Source organism: Heliangelus exortis, chromosome 27 (assembly GCF_036169615.1).
Source record: "Heliangelus exortis chromosome 27, bHelExo1.hap1, whole genome shotgun sequence".
Taxonomy (NCBI): Eukaryota; Metazoa; Chordata; class Aves; order Apodiformes; family Trochilidae; genus Heliangelus; species Heliangelus exortis.
In genome coordinates this window covers 3,133,401-3,152,564 of record NC_092448.1, presented here as the reverse complement: position 1 = coordinate 3,152,564, position 19,164 = coordinate 3,133,401, and the positions used below count along the sequence as shown (strand labels likewise).

The 19,164-nt window shown below is 65.5% G+C and overlaps 3 protein-coding genes across 4 annotated transcripts; 1 reads left to right on the top strand and 2 right to left on the bottom strand.

Annotated features, from left to right (window-relative positions):
• Nucleotides 1-803: 803 nt before the first annotated feature.
• MUC1 (mucin 1, cell surface associated) lies at nt 804-5,077 on the bottom strand. The gene is made up of 7 exons (XM_071726997.1): nt 4,945-5,077; nt 3,364-4,163; nt 3,098-3,171; nt 2,850-2,992; nt 2,481-2,596; nt 2,246-2,392; nt 804-1,228 (listed from the first exon to the last, which is right to left on the bottom strand). Exons 1-7 carry the CDS (start codon nt 4,994-4,996, stop codon nt 1,154-1,156), a joined length of 1,407 nt encoding a protein of 468 aa, XP_071583098.1. The 5' UTR covers nt 4,997-5,077; the 3' UTR covers nt 804-1,153.
• A 2,157-nt stretch (nt 5,078-7,234) lies between these two features.
• Nucleotides 7,235-16,292, bottom strand: THBS3 (thrombospondin 3). The gene is made up of 23 exons (XM_071726974.1): nt 14,746-16,292; nt 13,625-13,831; nt 13,207-13,463; nt 12,981-13,083; nt 12,684-12,710; nt 12,350-12,432; nt 12,173-12,224; nt 11,943-12,091; nt 11,602-11,742; nt 11,338-11,415; nt 11,101-11,253; nt 10,875-10,985; nt 10,643-10,750; nt 10,278-10,437; nt 10,050-10,168; nt 9,867-9,919; nt 9,523-9,716; nt 9,269-9,447; nt 9,115-9,163; nt 8,752-8,948; nt 8,502-8,674; nt 7,742-7,881; nt 7,235-7,517 (listed from the first exon to the last, which is right to left on the bottom strand). The coding sequence occupies exons 1-23, from the start codon at nt 14,840-14,842 to the stop codon at nt 7,459-7,461; spliced, it is 2,889 nt and encodes a 962-aa protein (XP_071583075.1). The 5' UTR covers nt 14,843-16,292; the 3' UTR covers nt 7,235-7,458.
• On the top strand, nt 16,293-19,088 carry MTX1 (metaxin 1). 2 transcript variants are annotated; one of them, XM_071726976.1, is made up of 8 exons: nt 16,293-16,430; nt 16,546-16,615; nt 16,962-17,041; nt 17,166-17,258; nt 17,592-17,774; nt 17,938-18,014; nt 18,489-18,613; nt 18,699-19,088. In XM_071726976.1, exons 1-8 carry the CDS (start codon nt 16,350-16,352, stop codon nt 18,923-18,925), a joined length of 936 nt encoding a protein of 311 aa, XP_071583077.1. In that variant the 5' UTR covers nt 16,293-16,349; the 3' UTR covers nt 18,926-19,088. The 2 variants fall into 2 exon arrangements, with proteins under 2 accessions (XP_071583077.1, XP_071583076.1); XM_071726975.1 differs by having other exon boundaries at nt 16,294-16,430; nt 18,459-18,613.
• Nucleotides 19,089-19,164: the final 76 nt, after the last annotated feature.

The window sequence follows — 19,164 nt, the reverse complement described above, 5'->3', positions numbered from 1 at the left end:
GCCTGGGGTTTTACTGGGCCAGGTTCCTTTCCTGGTTTTTCTGCCTTTTCAGCCGTTGCCAAAAAAACCCTCCCAGCCCCCAGCACGGGCCCAGCCCAACCTGACGGGGTTTGTCACCCCCCACCCCACCCCCCCCTCCCCACGGCAATTCCGGGCACGGCAATTCCGGAGCCTCAAGCCCCGGCACGTGGCCCCATGCAGGTGCCACCTCGGTCCCGTCCTTTTTAGGGACACCCCGTTGCCCTTTGGTGCATCCCACCACCTTGCTGTGCTCCCCCATCCTCCTGAGAGCCCCCGAAGCCCTTTTGGAGGTCATGGGATTGTTTGGGGGGGATCCCAAGCCCGGAACTTTCTGCTGGTGCTGCCGTCAGGTAACCGGTTGTGTCAAATGAGAAATGTTTGCTCAGGAGACAGAAACCGAGAGTGTGGGATGTGAGCAAGCAGGAGGGCATGGTGGCAGGACATGGTCACACCCCAGGGGGATGGGGACACTGCCAGTGCCCAGATTACTGTAAGTACAAGTGTGGTGGAAACAATCCCAGCACCAGCCACACGTCTGCCCAGCCCCAGAAATCAGTGCAGCCCCCTCGCTGACCTGAGGTCCCCCCAGTGGGTGACAGCCACGCAGGGGATGTCCCACCAGCTGTGGAGGGAGCAGAAGGGGACTCAGCCCCCACAGCATCACCGGGGCTGGTGGCAGCTTGGTGGGACACGGTGCCCAGCTGCACCCATCTTTTTATTGTGAAATGAGATAAATAAACCACGGCCCGTGACCCTGCCACCCACTTCCCCACCACACCTGGTGCCGACACCCCACTTATATATATTTATATAAAATAACACCAAAAAACCCAACAATAAGATCCCCAGGGGTGAGCGGTGGGGGGGTGGAGCATGAACCCAGACCCCCCCCAGCATGGAGCATGGTTTGCAAAGCCAAGGGAGTGCGGGGGGCTGCGGGGGACTTTCCCCACCTGACCCAAATCGTTGTTCATCCAGTTCTGTCATGCGCATGAATCCAGCTGCTCCAGAACCATCCAGCTCCTGCTGAAAGCACCGGGGGACACACCCGGGGCTGGTTCTGCTCCCCTGGGAGTGAGAGGCCATGGCCACCCCCTCCCCTCAGCAGCCGCCCTCCATCCCACCGAGTCCCTCAGAGGTTGTCGGAGCCAGCGGTGGGGTTGGTGTAGGTGAAGGTGCCAGTCCCCCCCCCATTGCTGCCAGCAACCTGGGGGGGGGGAGGGAAGGAGAGCAGAGAGGGGGTGTCAGAGCTGGGCTGAACCCCCTCCTCAAGCCCTACCTGGGGTAGAAGGGGAACCCACACACCTCCTCCCTCCCAGTGCTCAGCCAAAAATGGAATCCCCTTGCACAGGGGGCAGCTGCCCCCGGTCACCCATCACCCCCATGAGCACCCATCGCCCCCATGAGCACCCATAGCCCCCCTGGGCACCCTAAGACCTCCTGGGTGTAGGAGCTGGAGGAGCAGCAGTGGCCCTGGCCACGTTCCTCTCCTCTGGGGTGATAAGCCTGCCTGGCAAGAGTGAAGGTAAATATTTACCCAGGCCCCTGGTATTTGAACAGGGCGAGGGCTCACACGGAGCCCAGCAGCTGGATTCGGCCCCTGCCTGCAAGGCAGCACGGGGGGGGGGGGGCTGAGCTGACACCCCCCGACCCCACACACACCTCAGGGGTGCCCAGCCCTTCACCTGCACGGGCAACTCCTGACCCCTCGACCCAAAGCTCTTCAGAGCCACTGGGGGGGCTATAGGGTGGGTATGGAGATAACACCCCCACCCCTCCAGGAATGCCCCCAGCTCACTCCCCATGGCAGAGGGATGTCCTGATGTGAGGGTCTGGCTGGGACACAGCTGAGGTTGAGGAGGGGCAGCATGGGCAGGCAGTGAGCCCACCCCCAACCCCCCTGGGCTGGGCAGGGGGAGCAGTGCCCAAGGCCATGGGGAGCTCTGTGGAGCTGGGCTGGGCCTGCCAGCACCAGCCACACACCCAGCACTGCTGCTCCATCCAGGTGTGACATTATGGTCACCCCCTGGGCAGGAGGGGACCAATGTGGGGCAGGCTCCTGGGGCCACCCCTGCACTGCCCCCCTGGTCCTACTAGCCATGAAACCAGTGGCCAAGGGACCTTCCCCACCATCCATCTCCACCAAAAAGCACCTTCCCCTGCACCTCCCCAGCCCTGCAGTGTGGTGCCAGCAGCCCTGGGGATGGGGGCTCTTGGCTCTCACCTGGCTGTAGGGGTTGGACTTGGTGTTGGGTGACACGTAGCGCCCGTGGCTCTGGTACTGGGCGTACTCAGCCATGGGGTGGTAGGAATCCTTTGTGCTGAACAGGTCCAGCTTCCCTCGGCTTTTCCGGCGGCAGGTACAAGTGGTCTGGAGGAAGAGGGCCTGGTGGCATTGTGGATGGGGACAGGGGACCTGTCATGGCAGGTGAGGAAAGCCACGGGGACGGGGGACTCACCATCAGAAAGCAGGTGAGGATGCTCAGCAGCAGCAGGATGCTGACCAGGACCAGCAGAGCAATGGCCCAGTCTGGGACCCTGGACTCTGGTGCTGGAGATGTCACATCCACAGAGCCTGAAAGAAAACCAGAGACGTGTCTGCATCATGGGGTCAGCCGGGACAAACAGCCCCCAGAGACCCCCAGGATGGGGGGTGAGGGAATGAGCCCTCCTCTGCAGGGTCTGGGGACTGTGAAATTGCACCAGCTCTGCAGGCTGTTAGCCCTCAGCCTGTCCCCCCATGAAGGAGCTTTGGTCAGGATGGGGCAGTCCTTGTGGAGCCCCCCAGAGCCCCCCCATGGGGCTCAGCCCACCCCAGCCCCACTCACTCCGGATGCTGTCCAGCTGCAGGCCCATGATGAAGCCATACTCGTCCAAGCTCCTCCTCAGCTGCTGCTCAGCAGCATCACTGGCCATGGTGTCATTGCCGTGCCCAAACACGAGGGTGGACTGCACCTCCACCGAGCCCGGGCTGCCCGTGAGAGGAGGTGTCAGCCCCCAGATCACCACCCCCCACCAGGGGCTCTTTGCCAGGACATGCTGGGACACTCCAGCCCCGCCAGCTGGAGCCACTCACCTGAAAAGGAGCTCAGTGCATCCCTTGTAGGTCTGCCCACCCATGCAGCTCACACAGCCAAAGACATGTTCAAACTGGAACAAAGCACTGGGGTGACAACCACCTCCCTCACGGACCCCCCCCCCCCCTCCTGTCCCCTTGCAGGACCACCTGGGGCTGCTGAATTGTTTGGTAGTGCAGATGCTGGGGCATTTTTATAGGGAGGGGGGGCCCTTCCCTGTGACTGTGCAGGTCTGTGCTCCCCCAGGGACAGGGCTGGGACTCACCATGAGCAGGATCGTGGAGCTCAGCCTCCTGTAGTCCCCTGACATGGGGTCCCGCAGGCTCTCGTTGAAGCTCCTGTTGAGGATGCGGAAGGCCAGGGGGACACGGAGGAGCAGCTGGACAGCAGTGGGGAGCAGGGCAGTGGTTTTACTGGGGCTGGAAGCACTGCTGCTGCCCAGCGTGGCTGTGGGGGTCTGCATGGGAGCTGTGCTGCCCTGAGTGGTGACAGAAGTTTTCTGGGAGGGGGTGACCCGAGTGCTGCTGCTCTCGTTGGTGTTGGAAGTGGCGGAGCTGCTGTTGGTGTGGATGGGGGTGACCCAGTCACTGTTGTTTGTGAAGTTGACAGTGCTGTTGAGGACAGGCACCACAGTGCTGTTGGCCACGGTGTTGCCTGTGGAGCTGTTGCTGAAGGGGTGGATTGTGCTGTTGGCCACGGTGTTGCCTGTGGAGCTGTTGCTGAAGGGGTGGATTGTGCTGTTGGCCACAGTGTTGCTTGTGGAGCTGTTGCTGAAGGGGTGGATTGTGCTGTTGGCCACGGTGTTGCCTGTGGAGCTGTTGCTGAAGGGGTGGATTGTGCTGTTGGCCACGGTGTTGCTTGTGGAGCTGTTGTTGGAGGGGAGGATTGTGCTGTTGCTTGTGATGGGGAAGACTGTGACATATGAGGAGAAGGAAGGTTGGTTCCCGTTGCTGCTTGTGCTTTTGGAGATCGTGAAGTGGAAAGGAGTCGTGCTGGTGGCAGTTGTCTCAGCAGTTGAATCCGTGGTGTAAGAGGCGGTTGTCTCAGTCTCAGTTTCACACCGACCTGGAGGAAACACCAGGATTTGGCAGCAGGGGCTATAGCACTGGTTTGGAAAGGTTTTCCACCAAATGGCTCCTCAGCTGGACACTCCTCTGGGCCATGAGGCACTGAGGGGCACCACAACCTCCAGCACCCAACCACCAGCAGCTCTGACACCTGCAAGGCCAACAAGACCTTCAGGAACACCCCACAACCTGAGCACACGTGGCACCACCGAGGTCCGGGCAGTGCTGAGTGGCCGGTACCGGCTCCACACCCAGTCCCGCAGCTCCCCCTGGCATGGCAGGACCTCGGGCACAGCCCCCCCAGGAGAAACCTTCCTCTGCTGCGTGTCGCTGCGCTGGGGGGTGCCACCCATTCCCCCCCAGTGCCACATGGCCGGGCTGCCAGCCAGCACAGGAGGCTCCTGGGAGGGTTCCCGGAGGGTGCTGCAGGAGCTGTCAGCACCCGAGGAGAACCAAGGTCCGGCTGGCTCCCCGGGACCACACCTGCATTCCGGGCTGCGAGCCCCAGGCACAGTTTCCTCCAGCTGTCCCTGCCCAGCCTGGCCCTGCCCAATGGCCGTGGCCGCAGCCAAGTCCCCAGGTCCCCGGGGGAGAACCCGAACCCAGGGGCCAAACCAGGAGACGTGGTGATGTCCTTGCTGCTGGGGTTCTGAGGGCCACTGCCTCTGGTGTCCTCTGGTCCCTGCTCAGAGAGCAGCCCAAGGGACCCCGTGTCCCCCCTCCACCTGCCCAGGTGTGGCTCCCTCCAGCTGGGGGTCCCGCTGGCCCCAGCCCCTCACCTGTGCCTAGAAGCAGCAGCAGCAGAAGGGTGGTGAACGCCATGGAGCTCATCCCGGGGGGGTCCCGGCACCTCTCAGGGCTCGGCAGCAGCTCTCCCGTTAGCCAGCAGTGTGCTCCACAACCTGAAGATCACGAACTGGCTGCTCGGCAGCGGCGGGAGCTTTATAGAGCACCTGGAGCAGGTGGGGAGGCCCCACCCCACTGCTGGCCCCAGGGAGGGGGGGGTCCCTCTGCCCTGCTTGGCACAGGGCATGGGGTGCTTCCTCCCTGATGGGCCCCCCATGGGATTTTCTGTCCTGGCTGGGTGCCCCCCATTTGGGGTACAGCATCTCTGTACTTGGGGGTGGGCAAGCCACAAGGGGGGGCACAAGGAAGAGACTGGGTGTCCATGGGCAGAGATGAGGGGCAGTGTCTGCCCAGCCCCCTGGGCTGAGCCACAGCCCCCCAGACGTGGGAGGGAGGGTAGGGGGACACAGCCCCCCCCTAGCCCCTCACTCTTTGGTGGGGGGGCCTCATCCCCTGGCTCAGCCTGGGGTTAATCATTACTGGTCAGTCACTGCCTCACCCAACATGCAAATAAACACCGGTGATTCCCCCCTCAACTGCTTACACAGGTGGGGCCCATGCCCCATGAAATTCCAGTAACTCCCAGTAACTTCCCTGACAGGCCCTAGGCTCCCCACCTTCGGGCACAAAGTGCTACCCCAGACACAAGATCCGTGTTCCCACTCCGGACACACCTCCCGGCCCAGGCTGATGCCCAGTGCCATGCTGGATGCCCAGTGCTCCACCCCATGGGTACCAGGTGCCACCAGCACTTGGGGTGCAGAGACCCCGGTGACATGTGCCGCTGGTATGGCTGCACCACACCAACCTTTCTTGTGCCTCCGTGCTCCTCCCCGATCCCTGGGGAGGGCCCCAATTCCCGAGGAAGATTTTGGGGGCCCCTGAGCCCAGCATCATTCCCGCCCCCGTGTGGAGGTGCTGAACCATCACACCACTCCAGCAGTGCTGGGCCGAGGTGTTAGTGCAAAAAAAAGCAAAGAGGAAGAGACCTCGGGACCCGGGGCAGGGGAGAGGGCAACTCTGGACTCATGGTTCCCCCAAGAGCCGTGGTGGAGGGCAGGGTTGCTGTCCCGGGCACTGCACCCCTCTAGAGCTGCCACATTCTTCTCCTTGAGCCAACTCCGGCTCCAGGTAATTACCGGGGTGCCGGTGTCCCCGAGAGCCCTCCCGGCCCCACCAGCCCGCTCATAGCCGAGGTTTGAGGGCTGCGACATTCCCCTTAAGGGAAACCCGCAGAGGATCCGCTGCCAGGGGGAGCCGGAGGGAAGGCACCAGCCCCGGCCCCGGCCCTGGATGGCAGCACAGCACCGCGTTCCCGCCGTAGCAACCCGCGGTACCGCCTCCGGTACCGGCTGAACTCGCAAGGCTGAGGGGACCGAGGGCTCCGGGGCCGCCCCATCCCCACGGACCGAGCACTCGCTCCTCTTCCGTGTCGGGCGGCGCTGGAGCTGCGGCCCCCCCTGCCGGGAGCGGCCCCGCACAGCGCTCTCCCCGCTCCCCGGCTCCACCCGGTGGCACGGGCTCCGGGGCTCCGCGGCGGCTGCTCGCAGCACTCTCTTGCACCGTGCACCCCCTGGAGGGCGGGCAGAGCTCGGTACCGAACGGCGATTTCGCCTGCCTCGGTCCCGCATGGGTGCGCGCAGCGGCGCCGGGATGTCCGCTGTACCCCCGGTACCCCCGAGCACCGCTCGCCCCGGTCCCACGTTGCCCTTTTAAGAGCGGGCCCGGGGCCGCCGCGCCCATTGTCGCCGCCGCGGGGCTTGGGGTGGGGGGGGGGGCTGTGCGGAGGTAGGGCCTGCCCGGTGCCGGCCCCGCGCTCTCCGGGGCGGGGCGGGACGGGAGGGGGGTACATTCCGCCGCGTTGCCGGGACAGCCGTTGCCATGGTAACCGGGCACTGCCGCCGGGGCTCGGCGCGCGCCGCGCAGTTCCCACGGAGCGGCCCGAGCGGCGGCGGCGGCTCCGCTCCCTCCGGGGCGGCGGGAGGGACGGGATGCGGTGCAGTGTTGTGCTCTCGCCTACCAATATTGCACTCGTCCCGGCCTCCTGCCGCCCCGGGCTCCGCCGGTGGCACCATCTCAGCACCGGGCTCCCTCCCTCACCCCCTCGACCCACCACCAGGAGGACGGCGAGGGACGGGGCCGAGAGTACCGGGGGATGGGGAGGGGGTGGAACCGGTGTCGGTTCGGGGCACCGGGACTCCCCCAGGAAGCGGGCGCGCAGGCTAGAAAACACTCAAAACTTTATGGCCAGAATCCGGGCAGGGACCGGGGGAGCAGCCCCGCACTCGACAGGTCCCGCTCGCCCCGAGGCCGGCCGCAAGCGCCGGTACCGGTAGTGCAAAGTCCGCGGGGAGCCGGGGAGCGGAGCCCGGCGGGAGTGGGGGGCTGCGGGGCCCGGAGCGCCCCTGGGTGCTGTCGGCGGGGGTGCTCGGGCCGGGCGCGGTCGCTCATTCGCGTCGCTCCAGCAGGAACCGGCGGAAGGGCTCGAAGTCTGCGGGGATCGTGTCTGCGGGGCGAGAGCCGGGGAGGGGGCGTCAGGAGGTGGCGGGAGGCAAGTCCCTGAAAAGCGGGAAAACCCCGCTCCGGGCCTCCCGGGGACGGGACGGACAAATCGACCCGCGCAGAGGGGTGGAGGGAGGAGATGCTCTGCGAACTCTCAGCCCCCGCCCCGGTGCAGGTGGGGGGAGCGGTGTTCCTGCGGGAGGGTGGTTTGGGGAGCCCGGTGCTCACCGTTGCAGCGGTACTGCAGGTTGGACCAGATGATGTTCTCCTGGGAGAAGCAGAAGACCCCCAGCCGCCCCCCGCGCATGGTGGTGTCGATGATCACCCCGGAGTCGGCCACCAGCCGCGGGCCCTCGTACAGCCGCACCCTGCGGGAAGGGAACGGTGGGCGCGGCTGGTCAGCGGGGGATCAGGACCCCACCGGAACCAGCACCGGGCATCCCGACCCGGGATTGGGGTCGGGAACGGGGATAGGGGTACCGGGCTAGGGCCAGAGCAGCCCTCCCCGGGATGGGATGGGGGCACCAGTTTGGGGCATCCCGCCGAGTCTGTCCCCCCGGCCCGGGGCCCCCCGCGCCGCCCCCGGCCCGGCCCCGCCGCCTTTGTCGGGTGTTTTGCATGTGAAAGGCGCCGGCGGCCGGTGGGGTCGCCATGACGACGGGACAATGGCCGCGGGGGCCCGGTGGAGCGGACGGGGCGGACGGGCCTCGCCCGCTGAGACCCCCCCGCGGCAGCTGCCCCGATGGGATCCTTAAAGGGGAAACGCGCCCACGGCTCCACCGGGGCTGGACCACTCCTCACGGCCAGCAGGCCCCTAATGGACCGGGGCTGGACAACTCCCCACACCCAGCATCCCTCACCGGGGCAGGACTCCCCTGGTGTGGTCCCAGAGGGGCTGGACCCCTCCCAACAGCCGGCATCCTCCCCAGGCACCACGGGCTGTGCAGTCCCCCTCGCAGAAGCATCCTCTGGGCCCAGACCTGCTCACCTGATGTAGCCCACCTGGGGCCTGTGGGCCAGCTGCCAGCGATAGGAGGTCTTGTCCCGCCAGCCCACGTTGCGGGGGTCCTTCCAGAGCAGGCGGATGTGGTCGGGTGTGTGGCCCGTGTGCCACAGAGCGTTGCGCAGGTGCTCTCCAGGGCCCGTCGAGGACTTCACTGCCTGTGGGGGGCAGAGGGTGTCAGGGGGGGACCCATCCGTGGGGGCCTGACCTGACCCACGGGGCACCCAGCACCCACCTTGAGCTGCAGCCCCGGCTCGGCCACGGCACGGAAGGGGGTGGCCTGCCAGTAGGTCTGCTCTGTTTGCTTCCACATCACCACATAGAAACTGGCACTGTCCTGGTAGCTGAAGATGAAGCCGGCGTAGTCATCGTCGGTGACGGTGTTGACGTGGAAGGTGCCCTCGAAGTCCACCCCGTTGAAGGCCGTGTAGCCTACAGGGGGGCAAACACTGCAAGGAACCCTCACCCCCAGCCTGAGAGCCCACACTCTCCAGCCCACCCTGCACCTCTCTATGGGGCAAAACCCTGTCCCAGACCCCCAGGACAGGGGACAGGAGCAGGGGGGCTGCCCCACGGGGGCTGCAGGTGCATCTCTTACCCACAGCCAAGCCTGGGTCACTGTTCATAGTCTGCACAATCTCCATGCCCTGTGGGGGACAGCAGGGTGAGAGGCTTCCCCAGCAGCCCAGGGAACTTCCAGTCCCTCTCTACTCACACTCCAGTCCCCAGGAACACAGGGGCAGCACCCACACCTGGTTGAGGACCACCCAGTTGGGATCAATCTGGGCATCCCCTTCAGGGTCAAGGATGACGGTCTGGTAGGCACGGAAGTCTGTCAGTGTCACCTCAGCACTCTCAGGGCACACATCCAGCTGGTCTACCACTGTGTCATTGTCAAAGTCCTCCTCACACACATCACCCACACCGTTCCCTAGGGGCAGAAGCCTTGGTCAGGGCCAGGCTGAGCCCGGGGGGCTCTGATTCCCCCTGCCCACCCTCTGCTCACCATCTGAGTCCTTCTGGTTGGGGTTGGGGATGAGGCGGCAGTTGTCAGGGCCAGGTGCCACGTAGTCAGGGATGCCATCGTTGTCATCATCATTGTCACAGTCATCCCCCAGCCCATCATTGTCTGAGTCCAGCTGGGAGCTGTTGGGGATCTCAGCACAGTTGTCCTTGGTGTCCTGATGCCCATCCCCATCTCTGGGAGTAGAAATGGGGTCACAAACCAGCACCTTCACTGACCCCAAAGACCCTGCCATCTCCCCTTGAATGCCTCCAAGCCAGAGGCCCAGCTCTCTGCCAGGGTTGAGACAGGACAGGGAGGTGACCCTGCAGCAATGTGGTCCCTACCTGTCCTCATTAGTGTCACAGATGTCTCCAACCAGGTCACTGTCCATATCTGTCTGAAGAAGACCAGAGCCCAAGTTCAGCAGACATCCCAGGCCAAGAGGTCCCAGCTGTGCTGCTGGAGGCCACCCTGCCAGCAGGGTCCTGTCCCCCTGGCCTCCTACCCCAGCCTGGCCCTGGCCATACCTGAGTGGGGTTGCTCATTTCAGGGCAACTGTCACAGGCGTCCCCAACACCATCCTCATCCCGGTCGGTCTGCAGTGGGTTGGGCACCTTGGGGCAGTTATCCAGCATGTTTGGAATCCCTGCGAGGACAGAGCAGGGTGGATGTCCTCAGTCCCCAGCCTGGCGTGACAACACCCCTGCCCTGTGAGCACCCACCCACCCTGTGCAGGCTGTCCCAGAGCCACTCACCATCCCCGTCGATGTCGTTATCACAAGCGTCCCCCTCGCCGTTGCTGTCCGTGTCCTTCTGGTCGTTATTGGGCACATTGGGGCAGTTGTCACAGGCGTCCCCAAAGGAGTCCGTGTCTGAGTTCTGCTGGTCCTTGTTGGGGAAGAGTCGGCAGTTGTCCTGCAGGGAAGAGGAGAGGAAAACCTGTACTGCAGTGGCTGGCAGGCAAGGAGCCACAGACCTGCATAGGAGGACATCTCCAGCGAGGCACGAGACCATCCCCCAGCCTGCTGATCCCAGGAGAAGTATCTTGAGGGCATCAGCATCAAGGCAAAGGGAGAGGCCCTTTGCCCGACACTGTCCCCAGAGCCACAGGCACAGCCACCTCCACATTCTTGATGCCATCACCATCAGCGTCGTCGTCACACTGGTCCCCGATGCCATCATTGTCGGCGTCCTCCTGCCCTGAATTCGGTGTCAGGCGGCAGTTGTCCTGCAGGCACAGGACACGTGAATGACAGGGAGGAGATGAGGTCTGAAGCACAGCCCTGCCCGGGCTCCCTGAGCCTCCTGGCATCCCCCATCCCAGGCCGCTGCTCTCCCCCCCAGGAGCCAACCTGCTTGCAGTGTTTGTTATTGTCGATGCAGGGCAGGGGCTCGTCCGGGTAACCATCGAGGTCTGTGTCTTGCCCACACACGTTGCCATTGCCAGCCCAGCCCACGTTACACTGAAAACATAAGAAATCAAGGCTGGGAAGCAGGGAAGGACCCTGGCAGGATGAACTAACACCTCCTGAACCCTCTCCCCTCCCTCTCCATCCCCCGACCCCATTGCCCACTCACTGCACAGACAATTTCCCCATTCCTCTCGAACACGCAGAAGCCATTGATGTCACAGGGGTTGTTGGTAGGAGTGCTGCAGGACCTCTGTGGGATGCAGCCGGATGTCTGATTGCCAGCAAACCCTGACTTGCAGGGACCACACTTGTAAGAGCCCTGAGGGAGAGAGGGCAGAGTTGGGGCTGGGGAGCAGCGTGGCCCCCAGGGTGCCGGGCAGGGGGAGGGGACAGCTCTGCTCACCAGTGTGTTGGTGCAGATGGAGTTGGGGTCACAGCCCCCGTTGTTCCCATCGTTGCATTCATCAATATCAGTGCAAACCTGCAACCAGCACAGGAGAAACCATCACAGGAGAAACCATCACAGAAGAAAACATCACCCAGGACCTGTCCCTGCCTGCACTTGCAGCAGAAACCCTGCCCAGGAAAGCTGCCCTGCCCATCCCTGCAGCTCGGCAGCCTGGAGCATCCCCAGGGACCCAGCCGAGTCCCGTGGCACCAAACCCACCTGCTTGCTGGCCCTGGCATAGTCGACCCCCACACCGGAGATGGTGTTGCCCCGGTAACCGCGGGGACAGGGCTCACAGCGAAAGCCAGGGGCTGTGTTGATGCACTTGGAGCCGGGGAAGCAGGGGTTGGCATGAGCACACTGAGGCACGGGAAGAAAGACAAACTTCACCTCTGGGCACAGCATCCACATCAGGGCACCCACTGCCCCAGGGTGTCCCGCTGGGGCCGTTCCCCAGCTTGAGGGTGAATCCAGAGAGAAGAAACATCATCTGCCCATAGTGCTCGGGCAGTGCCAGGGCTGAGATGTCACCAGATGACCCTCCCCAGGACTGTGCCCACCTCATCGATGTCTGCACAGTGTGTGCCGTTGCCCTCCAGCCCGGGCGGGCAGGGCCCGCAGCGGTACCCGGGGTACTCGTACGTCTCCATGCAGTCCACACCACTGAAGCAGGGGCTGGGGTTGCAGCGGGATCGGTGCTCGTGGAAGCCTGAGAAGAGGAGGGATGAGCAAGGGGTGAGATGGGGAGGCCCTCAGCCCCCTAAGGGAGGAGAACCCCACCAGCACTCACCGCAGACCTGGCACTCCATGATGGTGTTGCGGATCAGGGACATCTCCTTCACCTGCAAGGTGGCAGAGCACCCAGTGTCAGGAGGATGCAGCTGGCATCCATGCAGCTGGAACATGCAGCTGGACGTTCCCGGGAAAATCGAGCACAGGGAGAACTGATACCACCTCACCACCTCACCTGGTCTCTAATGTCTTCCCGCAGCTCTGTCAGGACCCGGTTGAAGAGGGTCAGCTGTGTGACCAGTGCCTTGGTCTGCTCACCTGCCAAAGCAGAAAGGACGAGGTCAGCCCCAGGACAGACACAGGAAGGGCCCTTCCTCCTCCTCCCTGGTCCACAAAGGACCCTTTCCCCCATGGCACGTCCCATGTGCTTGGACTGACCCCATCCCAGGGGGCCCTACAGGCACTTGGGGCACTGGGACAGGCTGCAGAGGGTTCACCACCTCCATGGAGTGCCAAAAATATGCCCCTGCCCTCACCCAGGGGACATGAGAAGCAGAGCAGGGACTCACCCAGGATGGAAGCCAGCACGCTTGTCACTGCAAGAGGAGAGATGAGAGATTACTGAATGCTGCCACCAAAGCCCAGCAGTGTCACCTTGCTCCTGGTCACCTCAGACACAGCACAGCAGTGGGGTGGGTGCTGGACCAAGAGAGGCAGGAGCACCCCTCTGGGTGACACACTGCACACTTTTACACACTGGGTGACATACATCCCACATCCCCGTGCCACAGCGTGTAGCACAACACGTGACCCCATAAGGCCCCTGCATTGTCCCTGCTTAGCAGAGGGCATGGACATGCTGCTACCTGCACTGTGGATGGATTCATCCCCTTGGAAAGGGCACTCGCTCAGGGCCCCTACACGGCTCATGGACCCACCCAGGATCAGCTTCATGGACTCCACAAGCCCCTGAGTGCAAGGGGAGATGCAGAGGGGAGACACCGTCAGCCACGGGGGTGTCTGCTGGTCCCTGGGAGCAATTGGGGTGTGTGTGGGGGGTGTCTCAACCCTTCAGGGGGTCCTGGCACTCACCTGCATCCGCTGGTAGGCCTTCTGCCCCGTGCGCACCTCAATGGACTCCACCTCTCCCAGCGGGATCTCGGACAGCTCAGGCAGCCCCACGCTGGAGTCCATCTGCTTGCAGTCAACATAGAGCTCCACGCTCAGCGTGTCCCCACGCAGCCCACTCAGGCGCACGATGACCGTGTGGCTCTGCCCGTCTGCCACTTGGGCGTGCTGCAGGTTGACCGAGTGCAGTTTGTTGTCCCCCCGCAGGTACCGCACCAGGACTGCAGAGGAGCAGGAAGGGGCTGTCAGCTCTCCCTCCCGCAGCGCCAGCAGCACCCTGGGACCCGCTGCTCACCCCAGTGGGCCCTGCAGATGGCAGGAACTGGGTCCGTTTCTCCCTGAGAGATGAGGACCGGCACGCCCTGGTGCAGCGGGCACCCACCTTTGTTGATTTTCCCCACCACGGAGACCTCCAGCCACCTCGTGTTGTCCTTCTTGGAGTAGAGGCCAAAGAGGGTGCCCCCCTGCTTGGGGGGCAGGCGGAAGGTGGAGAGGAGGTACACATCGTTGACAGTCAGGAGCTCCATCCGGATCTTGTGGGTTATGCTGGCCATCTGCCGGGACTCGCTCACCATCAGAAGGTCGATGACTGGACAGGGGGCAAGTGCTGGAGTCACAGAGCAGCAGCTCCGGCTGCAGGAGCACAGAGATGCCCCCGGTGCGGGGGTCCTTGGACCACCGGGCCCCGCCCAGTCCCGGCCCCGCGCGGTGGCGCTCCAGGACCACCGGGAACGACCAGCGGAGCCCCCAGAGCTCCCCGTCCCCTACCCCAGCTCAGCAGCCGGGACTTCCCCGCGGGGGCGGCTGCAGAGGCCGCCAGCCCCGAGCATCCCGCAGCCGGGAGTGTGGGATGGGGGAGGCAGAACGGGGCGAACCGAGCGACCCCGAAGGATCGCGGAGCAGGGACGCAGCTCGCGTGGAGCTGTGGGGGCTCCGTGAGTCCCTCCCGGCACAGACAACCGGGGGACGGCATGGAGCAGCTACGCCGAGGAGGGACCGGGAGCGCCTGGAGGGACGGCCCGACCCTCGGCACTGGCGCGGGGAGGTTCGGGGAAGCACGGAGAGCCCGGTCCCGCCTCTGTGCAATCGCACCGGGCAGACCGTGAGGAGTACCGGTCCGAGGCAAGCCCCAGCCGCGTACCGTGGGCCCGGGAACCCTCCAGCCGTCCGAGCCAGCACTGGGACCGGCGTCTAGGCGGGACAGGCGGCTCGGTGCCCCGCGCTGCCCCCGGGCAGAGCCAGCCCCGCGGCTGCCGCTGGCCACCCCGAGCTCCAGGGATGAATGTCCCTCTGTCCCCCGCTGCCCGCAGCCCGGCTGCCAGACCTCCCAGGACGAGCAGAGCCGCTGTCAACGGCCCCGGGCTGGGGAGCGGGGTCGGAGATCCCCGCCTGGCGACAGCGGAGCTGGGGGGCTCCAGCCACCGCCCCCCTCCTGGCAGTGGGCCGGGCGCCCCGTCGGGTGTCCCCGCTGCCTCGGGGCCCGGCCCCTGCCGTCCTCCTTACCTTGCAGCCCCGGGCGAGCTGCGCCGCCGGTGCCCAGCAGGAGCAGCGCCAGGAGCGCCCCGAGCGCCGGGCCCCCCGCGGCCGCCGGTGCCCCCATGCCTCCGGTGCCGCCGGTACGAGCGGAGAGCGGCGGGGCGGGGTGATGTGAGCGAGGAGGGGCGGGTGCTGCCGGCGAGGAGGAAACAAAGAGCCGTCAATCACGGACACGCATCCCGGGGACCCCGGCGGGCGCTCGGCCGCGGCTGCCCGGCCCCAGCCCCGCCGGCGGAGGGAAGCGGGGCGGGGCGCGGCGGGGCGCGGCGCGGTGCACCGCACCGCGCCGGACTCGGGGCTGCGGGCGACCCACCGCCGCCCCGGCGCTGCCCGCCCCTGGCGGAGCTCCCGCTCACAGAAATTGAGTGTGGCAGGCGCCGGTTCACCGGGAGGTCAGGCAGTCTGGGGCCGCCTTCCTTGCGAGCCAGAGCCGCCCCAGCAGCGCCGGAGCATCCCAAACCCGAGAGAGCCCGGGACCGCCGGTGCCAGCCCCCAGGGGCCGGGCGGTGCTCCCCGGACAGGCGGAGTCCCCGGGCCCGGCGGGAGGGGAGCGAGCGGAGCCAGGCCCCGCTTGGAGAGCGCCGGGACCCTGCCCAAGCCCCGGAGAAACACCCTGAGCTCAGCCCGGCACCGCCTGCCCCTCCGTCCCGGGCTGTGGGAAGGGGCTCAGGGAGAGCCCCCGCCGTGATTTCGGGCGGCGGCAGCAGCTCGGTATCGCGCAGGCAGCCCTCGGGCCGGGGTCCTGCTACCGGAGCACGCCCGGGATCCCCGGACCGGCCGAACAGATCCCACTGAGCACCAGCCAAGGCAGGCGGGTGGCCCGCGGCGCCTATTCGTGTTTACTGCTGTTTCCCCCCGGCTCCATAACAACGGGATGGGCCCGGCCCGGGGCCACCACAGCCCCGCTCCCCCGGCCCCAGCCCCGCGCCAGCGACTCGGCGCCCGCCAGCGGCCCCGGGAACGGGGTGGGGCTGGGAGGGGAGGCGGCCACCGAGCCGCACGGGGGGAATTTTTTCCTCCTTCAGCTGCCAGCGGGCTCCGGCTCCAGTTTCCCTTCCATGGAAACGTGCGTGGCCGCGTGGGATGGTGCAGGGCAGAGCGGTGCGGGAAGGATGGGGCAGGGGTAGGCGGTGCGGGATGGAGTGGAGCAGTGGGATGCAGCGAGAGACGGTATGGGATAGAGCGGGGTTAGGGGCATGAGGTGCGGGATGGAGCGGGGCAGTAGGATGCGGTGCGGGGCAGGGAGATGAGGTGGGGACAGGAGGAGGCGGTGTGGGACGGACGGAGCAGTGGGATGCAATGCAGGGCGAGGCGGGATGGAGCGGGGCAGGGGGATACGGTGTGGGACAAAGAGATGCAGTGAGGAGTGGGGCGGTGCGGGATGGCGCGGGGCAGGGGGAGGCGGTGCGGGACCGAGCGCGGATCCCGGCCCCAGGCATCCAGCAGGTACAGCCTCCCCGGTCCCGGGGACTCCAATCCACTCCGCCGCACTAGAGCCAGAGCCGGTGCCGGTGCCGCCCCGCGGTGAGGGCGGGCGGGGCCGCCCGTGTGGTTCCGGGTCGGGCGGGAAGATGGCGGCGCCCATGGAGCTGTTCTGCTGGGTCGGGGGCTGGGGGCTGCCCTCGGTGGACCCCGACTGCTTGGCCGTACTGGTGAGCGGGGCCGGGGGCGCGCCGGGGGTCCCGCCGAGGTCTTCCTGCCGGGAGTCCTGCCGGGGGTCCTACCGGGGCTCCAGCCCCCTGCCACACGCTTTCCCCTCCCTTGCAGACCTACGCGCGGTTTACCGGGGCGCCGCTGAAGGTACACCGGGTCACCAGCCCCTGGAGGAGCCCCTCCGGTAAGGCTCCCCCCGAGGGGTACCGGCACTGCCGGGACCACCCACCCTCTGCACCGCCACCCCCTACCCCACTGCACCCCTTGCCCCATGGCACCCCCCGCCCCATTTCACCCCCATTGTCCCGCCAGCCCCCCCTCTCCCCCTCCTTCCCCGGCTTTCTGTGAGACGCAGCTTTCATCCTCTGACCCTCAAGGTGCCCCCAAGCCCCCCTTATGTGACCCCCCACCCCACGTTTCCCCCCCTTTCCATCTCCTACCTTCATCCCAGCATGGGGGTCACCATCCTGGCACAGCCCCCCACCCACCCACCCCGAGCACCCTCTGCAGCTGCCCCCTCCCCGCCCCAGGGTGTTTGCCTGCGCTGAAGACGCGGGACGAGGGCACCATCTCCAAAACACAGCAGATCATAACTCACCTCAGGAAGCAGGTAAGGAGGGGGGGGGAGCTGGAGGGCCCTGCAGCTCCCCTTGGGAGGAGGTGGCCTTTGGTGTGGCCACGGGCAGGATTTGCCACGTCCCTGCCGGGCTGCAGTCCTGGTGTTTGCTCTGCAGAAGTACAACGCTGACTACGACCTCTCGGCCACGCAGGGGGCTGACACGTTGGCCTTTGTGTCCCTGCTGGAGGAGAAACTGCTGCCAGTGCTGGTGAGTGGAAATGTCTTGGGGGGGGGGAAGGGGAAACATGAGGGAGATGGGCTCAGCCAGGGTGGGATCCACTCCCTGGAGCAATGCCAGTGGGCTCAGGTGTGCCAGGAGAACGCTGCAGGAAGCAACATCTCCAGTGCCTGGAGCACCAGGAGCAGGGACTGGGATGCCAGGGGTCTTGCATGCAGCCAGGGTTGGGGTCTGGCCTTGACTCTGATGCTCCCTCAGCCCCTTGTGGTCTTTGGGGTTTCTCTATGGGCTCCCAGGCATGGAAAAAGGTTGCCCTGGCCCCAGCCTCACCGTGGCCTGGGCACAGATTGTCCTCTTCTACAGATCCACACCTTCTGGGTGGATGCAAAGAACTACGTGGAGCACACACGGAAATGGTACGCAGAAACCATTCCCTTCCCCCTGAACTTCTTCCTGCCCAACTGCATGCACAAGCAGCACCTGGAGCGGCTGCAGCTCCTGTGGGGAGATGGCTACATGGAGGATGAGGAGAAGCTGGAGAAGGAGGTGAGAGGATGTGGCCTGGGCACAGTGAGACCCATACAAGGCCAAGATCTTCACTGGAGTCCAGGGCTGACCCCAGCTGAGCACCTCCTTCCTGCTCCCCTTAGCACCGAGGCCGTCTGCCGTGTGGCTGGGTGGGTGACAACCCTCTGTCCTCCTTCTCCAGCTCTACCGGGATGCTCGGGAATGCCTGACACTCCTGTCCCAGCGCCTTGGCTCCCAGAAGTTTTTCTTCGGTGACTCGTAGGTGTTCTTAGGGGGAAAGAGCTCCAGGGCCCAAGAGCCCCTGGCACCCAGGCAGGATCAGGACCCTGTTTCTGTCTGCCTGGCCACGGAATGGGACTGTCCTGCTCCCTCTGTTCCCACTTTGGGGGCTGGAAGCAGAGAGCCCTTCCAAGGAGCTGCTTCTCAACCCTGGGGGCTCAGGGGGCTGCGGGGTGGCCGACAGGTCTGGGTGGCTTTGGGTGGGGACAGCGGGAGGGACGGTGAGACGCAGCTTTCATCCTCTGACCCTCAAGGTGCCCCCAAGCCCCCCTTATGTGACCCCCCACCCCACGTTTCCCTCCCTTTCTGTCTCATACCTTCATCCCAGCATGGGGGTCACCATCCTGGCACAGCCCCCCACCCACCCACCCTGAGCACCCCTTGCGGGAGGGACGGTGGCCCAGTGTCAGGTCTCTGCCCCAGGCCAGCTTCCCTCGACGCCTTCGTCTTCAGCCGCCTGGCGCCGCTCCTGAAGGCGAAGCTGCCCAACGGGAAGCTGCAGCAGCACCTGAAGTCCCTGCAGAACCTGTGCAACTACTGCACCTCCATCCTCAGCCTCTACTTCCCCTGGGACGGAGGTGAGTGCATCCTCCCCTCCCTGAGGCCTCAGGGCTTGGGGTGACCCATCCCCTCCCCACACCTCTGCTCTGCCCCCCCCCCCAGGTGAGCCCTCGGCCAGCGCCCCACGGGCTGCGGGTGCTGACGGCAGCGAGGCAGAGGAGGACCCCCACAAACGGCGCAACCAACTGCTGTCGGTGCTGGTGGGGCTGGCAGCCATGCTGGGCTACGCCTTCCTGAGTGGCATCGTCTCCATCCAGCGTGGCAGCGTGGGGCCGGCCGGCCGCCAGCCCCTCGCCCTGGAGGAGGAGGAAGAGGAAGAGGAGGAGTGAGGAAGGGCCGCGCAGTTGTTTCTCGTCCGACCCCTGGAACTGACTGTTTTTACACTGGGAGCCTGGCAGCGCTGCTCCCTGTGGGTGCTCAATGGGAAATGGGAGCCCTGTCCCTGGGGAGCATCCCTGCCATGCCAATAAATCCCCCCCCTCTCCACCTGCACTCTCTCTTGTCCTCCCAGCAAGCTCAGGGCCCTTCCCAGTGTCCCCAGTTGCAGAGGCTGCAGTGGGTGCCGATG

Excerpts from the sequence above, each read along its gene's own strand:
- MUC1 (XM_071726997.1), bottom strand. The coding sequence starts at position 4,996 with ATGAGCTCCATGGCGTTCACCACCCTTCTGCTGCTGCTGCTTCTAGGC. Across the intron at positions 3,172-3,363 it reads GCTCCACGATCCTGCTCATG|TTTGAACATGTCTTTGGCTG; the intron begins GTGAGTCCCAGC and ends GCTTTGTTCCAG. Across the intron at positions 2,393-2,480 it reads TCCTCACCTGCTTTCTGATG|ACCACTTGTACCTGCCGCCG; the intron begins GTGAGTCCCCCG and ends CTCTTCCTCCAG.
- THBS3 (XM_071726974.1), bottom strand. The coding sequence starts at position 14,842 with ATGGGGGCACCGGCGGCCGCGGGGGGCCCGGCGCTCGGGGCGCTCCTG. Across the intron at positions 12,711-12,980 it reads TGAATCCATCCACAGTGCAG|TGACAAGCGTGCTGGCTTCC; the intron begins GTAGCAGCATGT and ends CTCCTCTTGCAG. Across the intron at positions 12,092-12,172 it reads CATGGAGTGCCAGGTCTGCG|GCTTCCACGAGCACCGATCC; the intron begins GTGAGTGCTGGT and ends TCCTCTTCTCAG.
- MTX1 (XM_071726975.1), top strand. The coding sequence starts at position 16,350 with ATGGCGGCGCCCATGGAGCTGTTCTGCTGGGTCGGGGGCTGGGGGCTG. Across the intron at positions 16,616-16,961 it reads CCCCTGGAGGAGCCCCTCCG|GGTGTTTGCCTGCGCTGAAG; the intron begins GTAAGGCTCCCC and ends TCCCCGCCCCAG. Across the intron at positions 17,775-17,937 it reads AGGAGAAGCTGGAGAAGGAG|CTCTACCGGGATGCTCGGGA; the intron begins GTGAGAGGATGT and ends CTCCTTCTCCAG.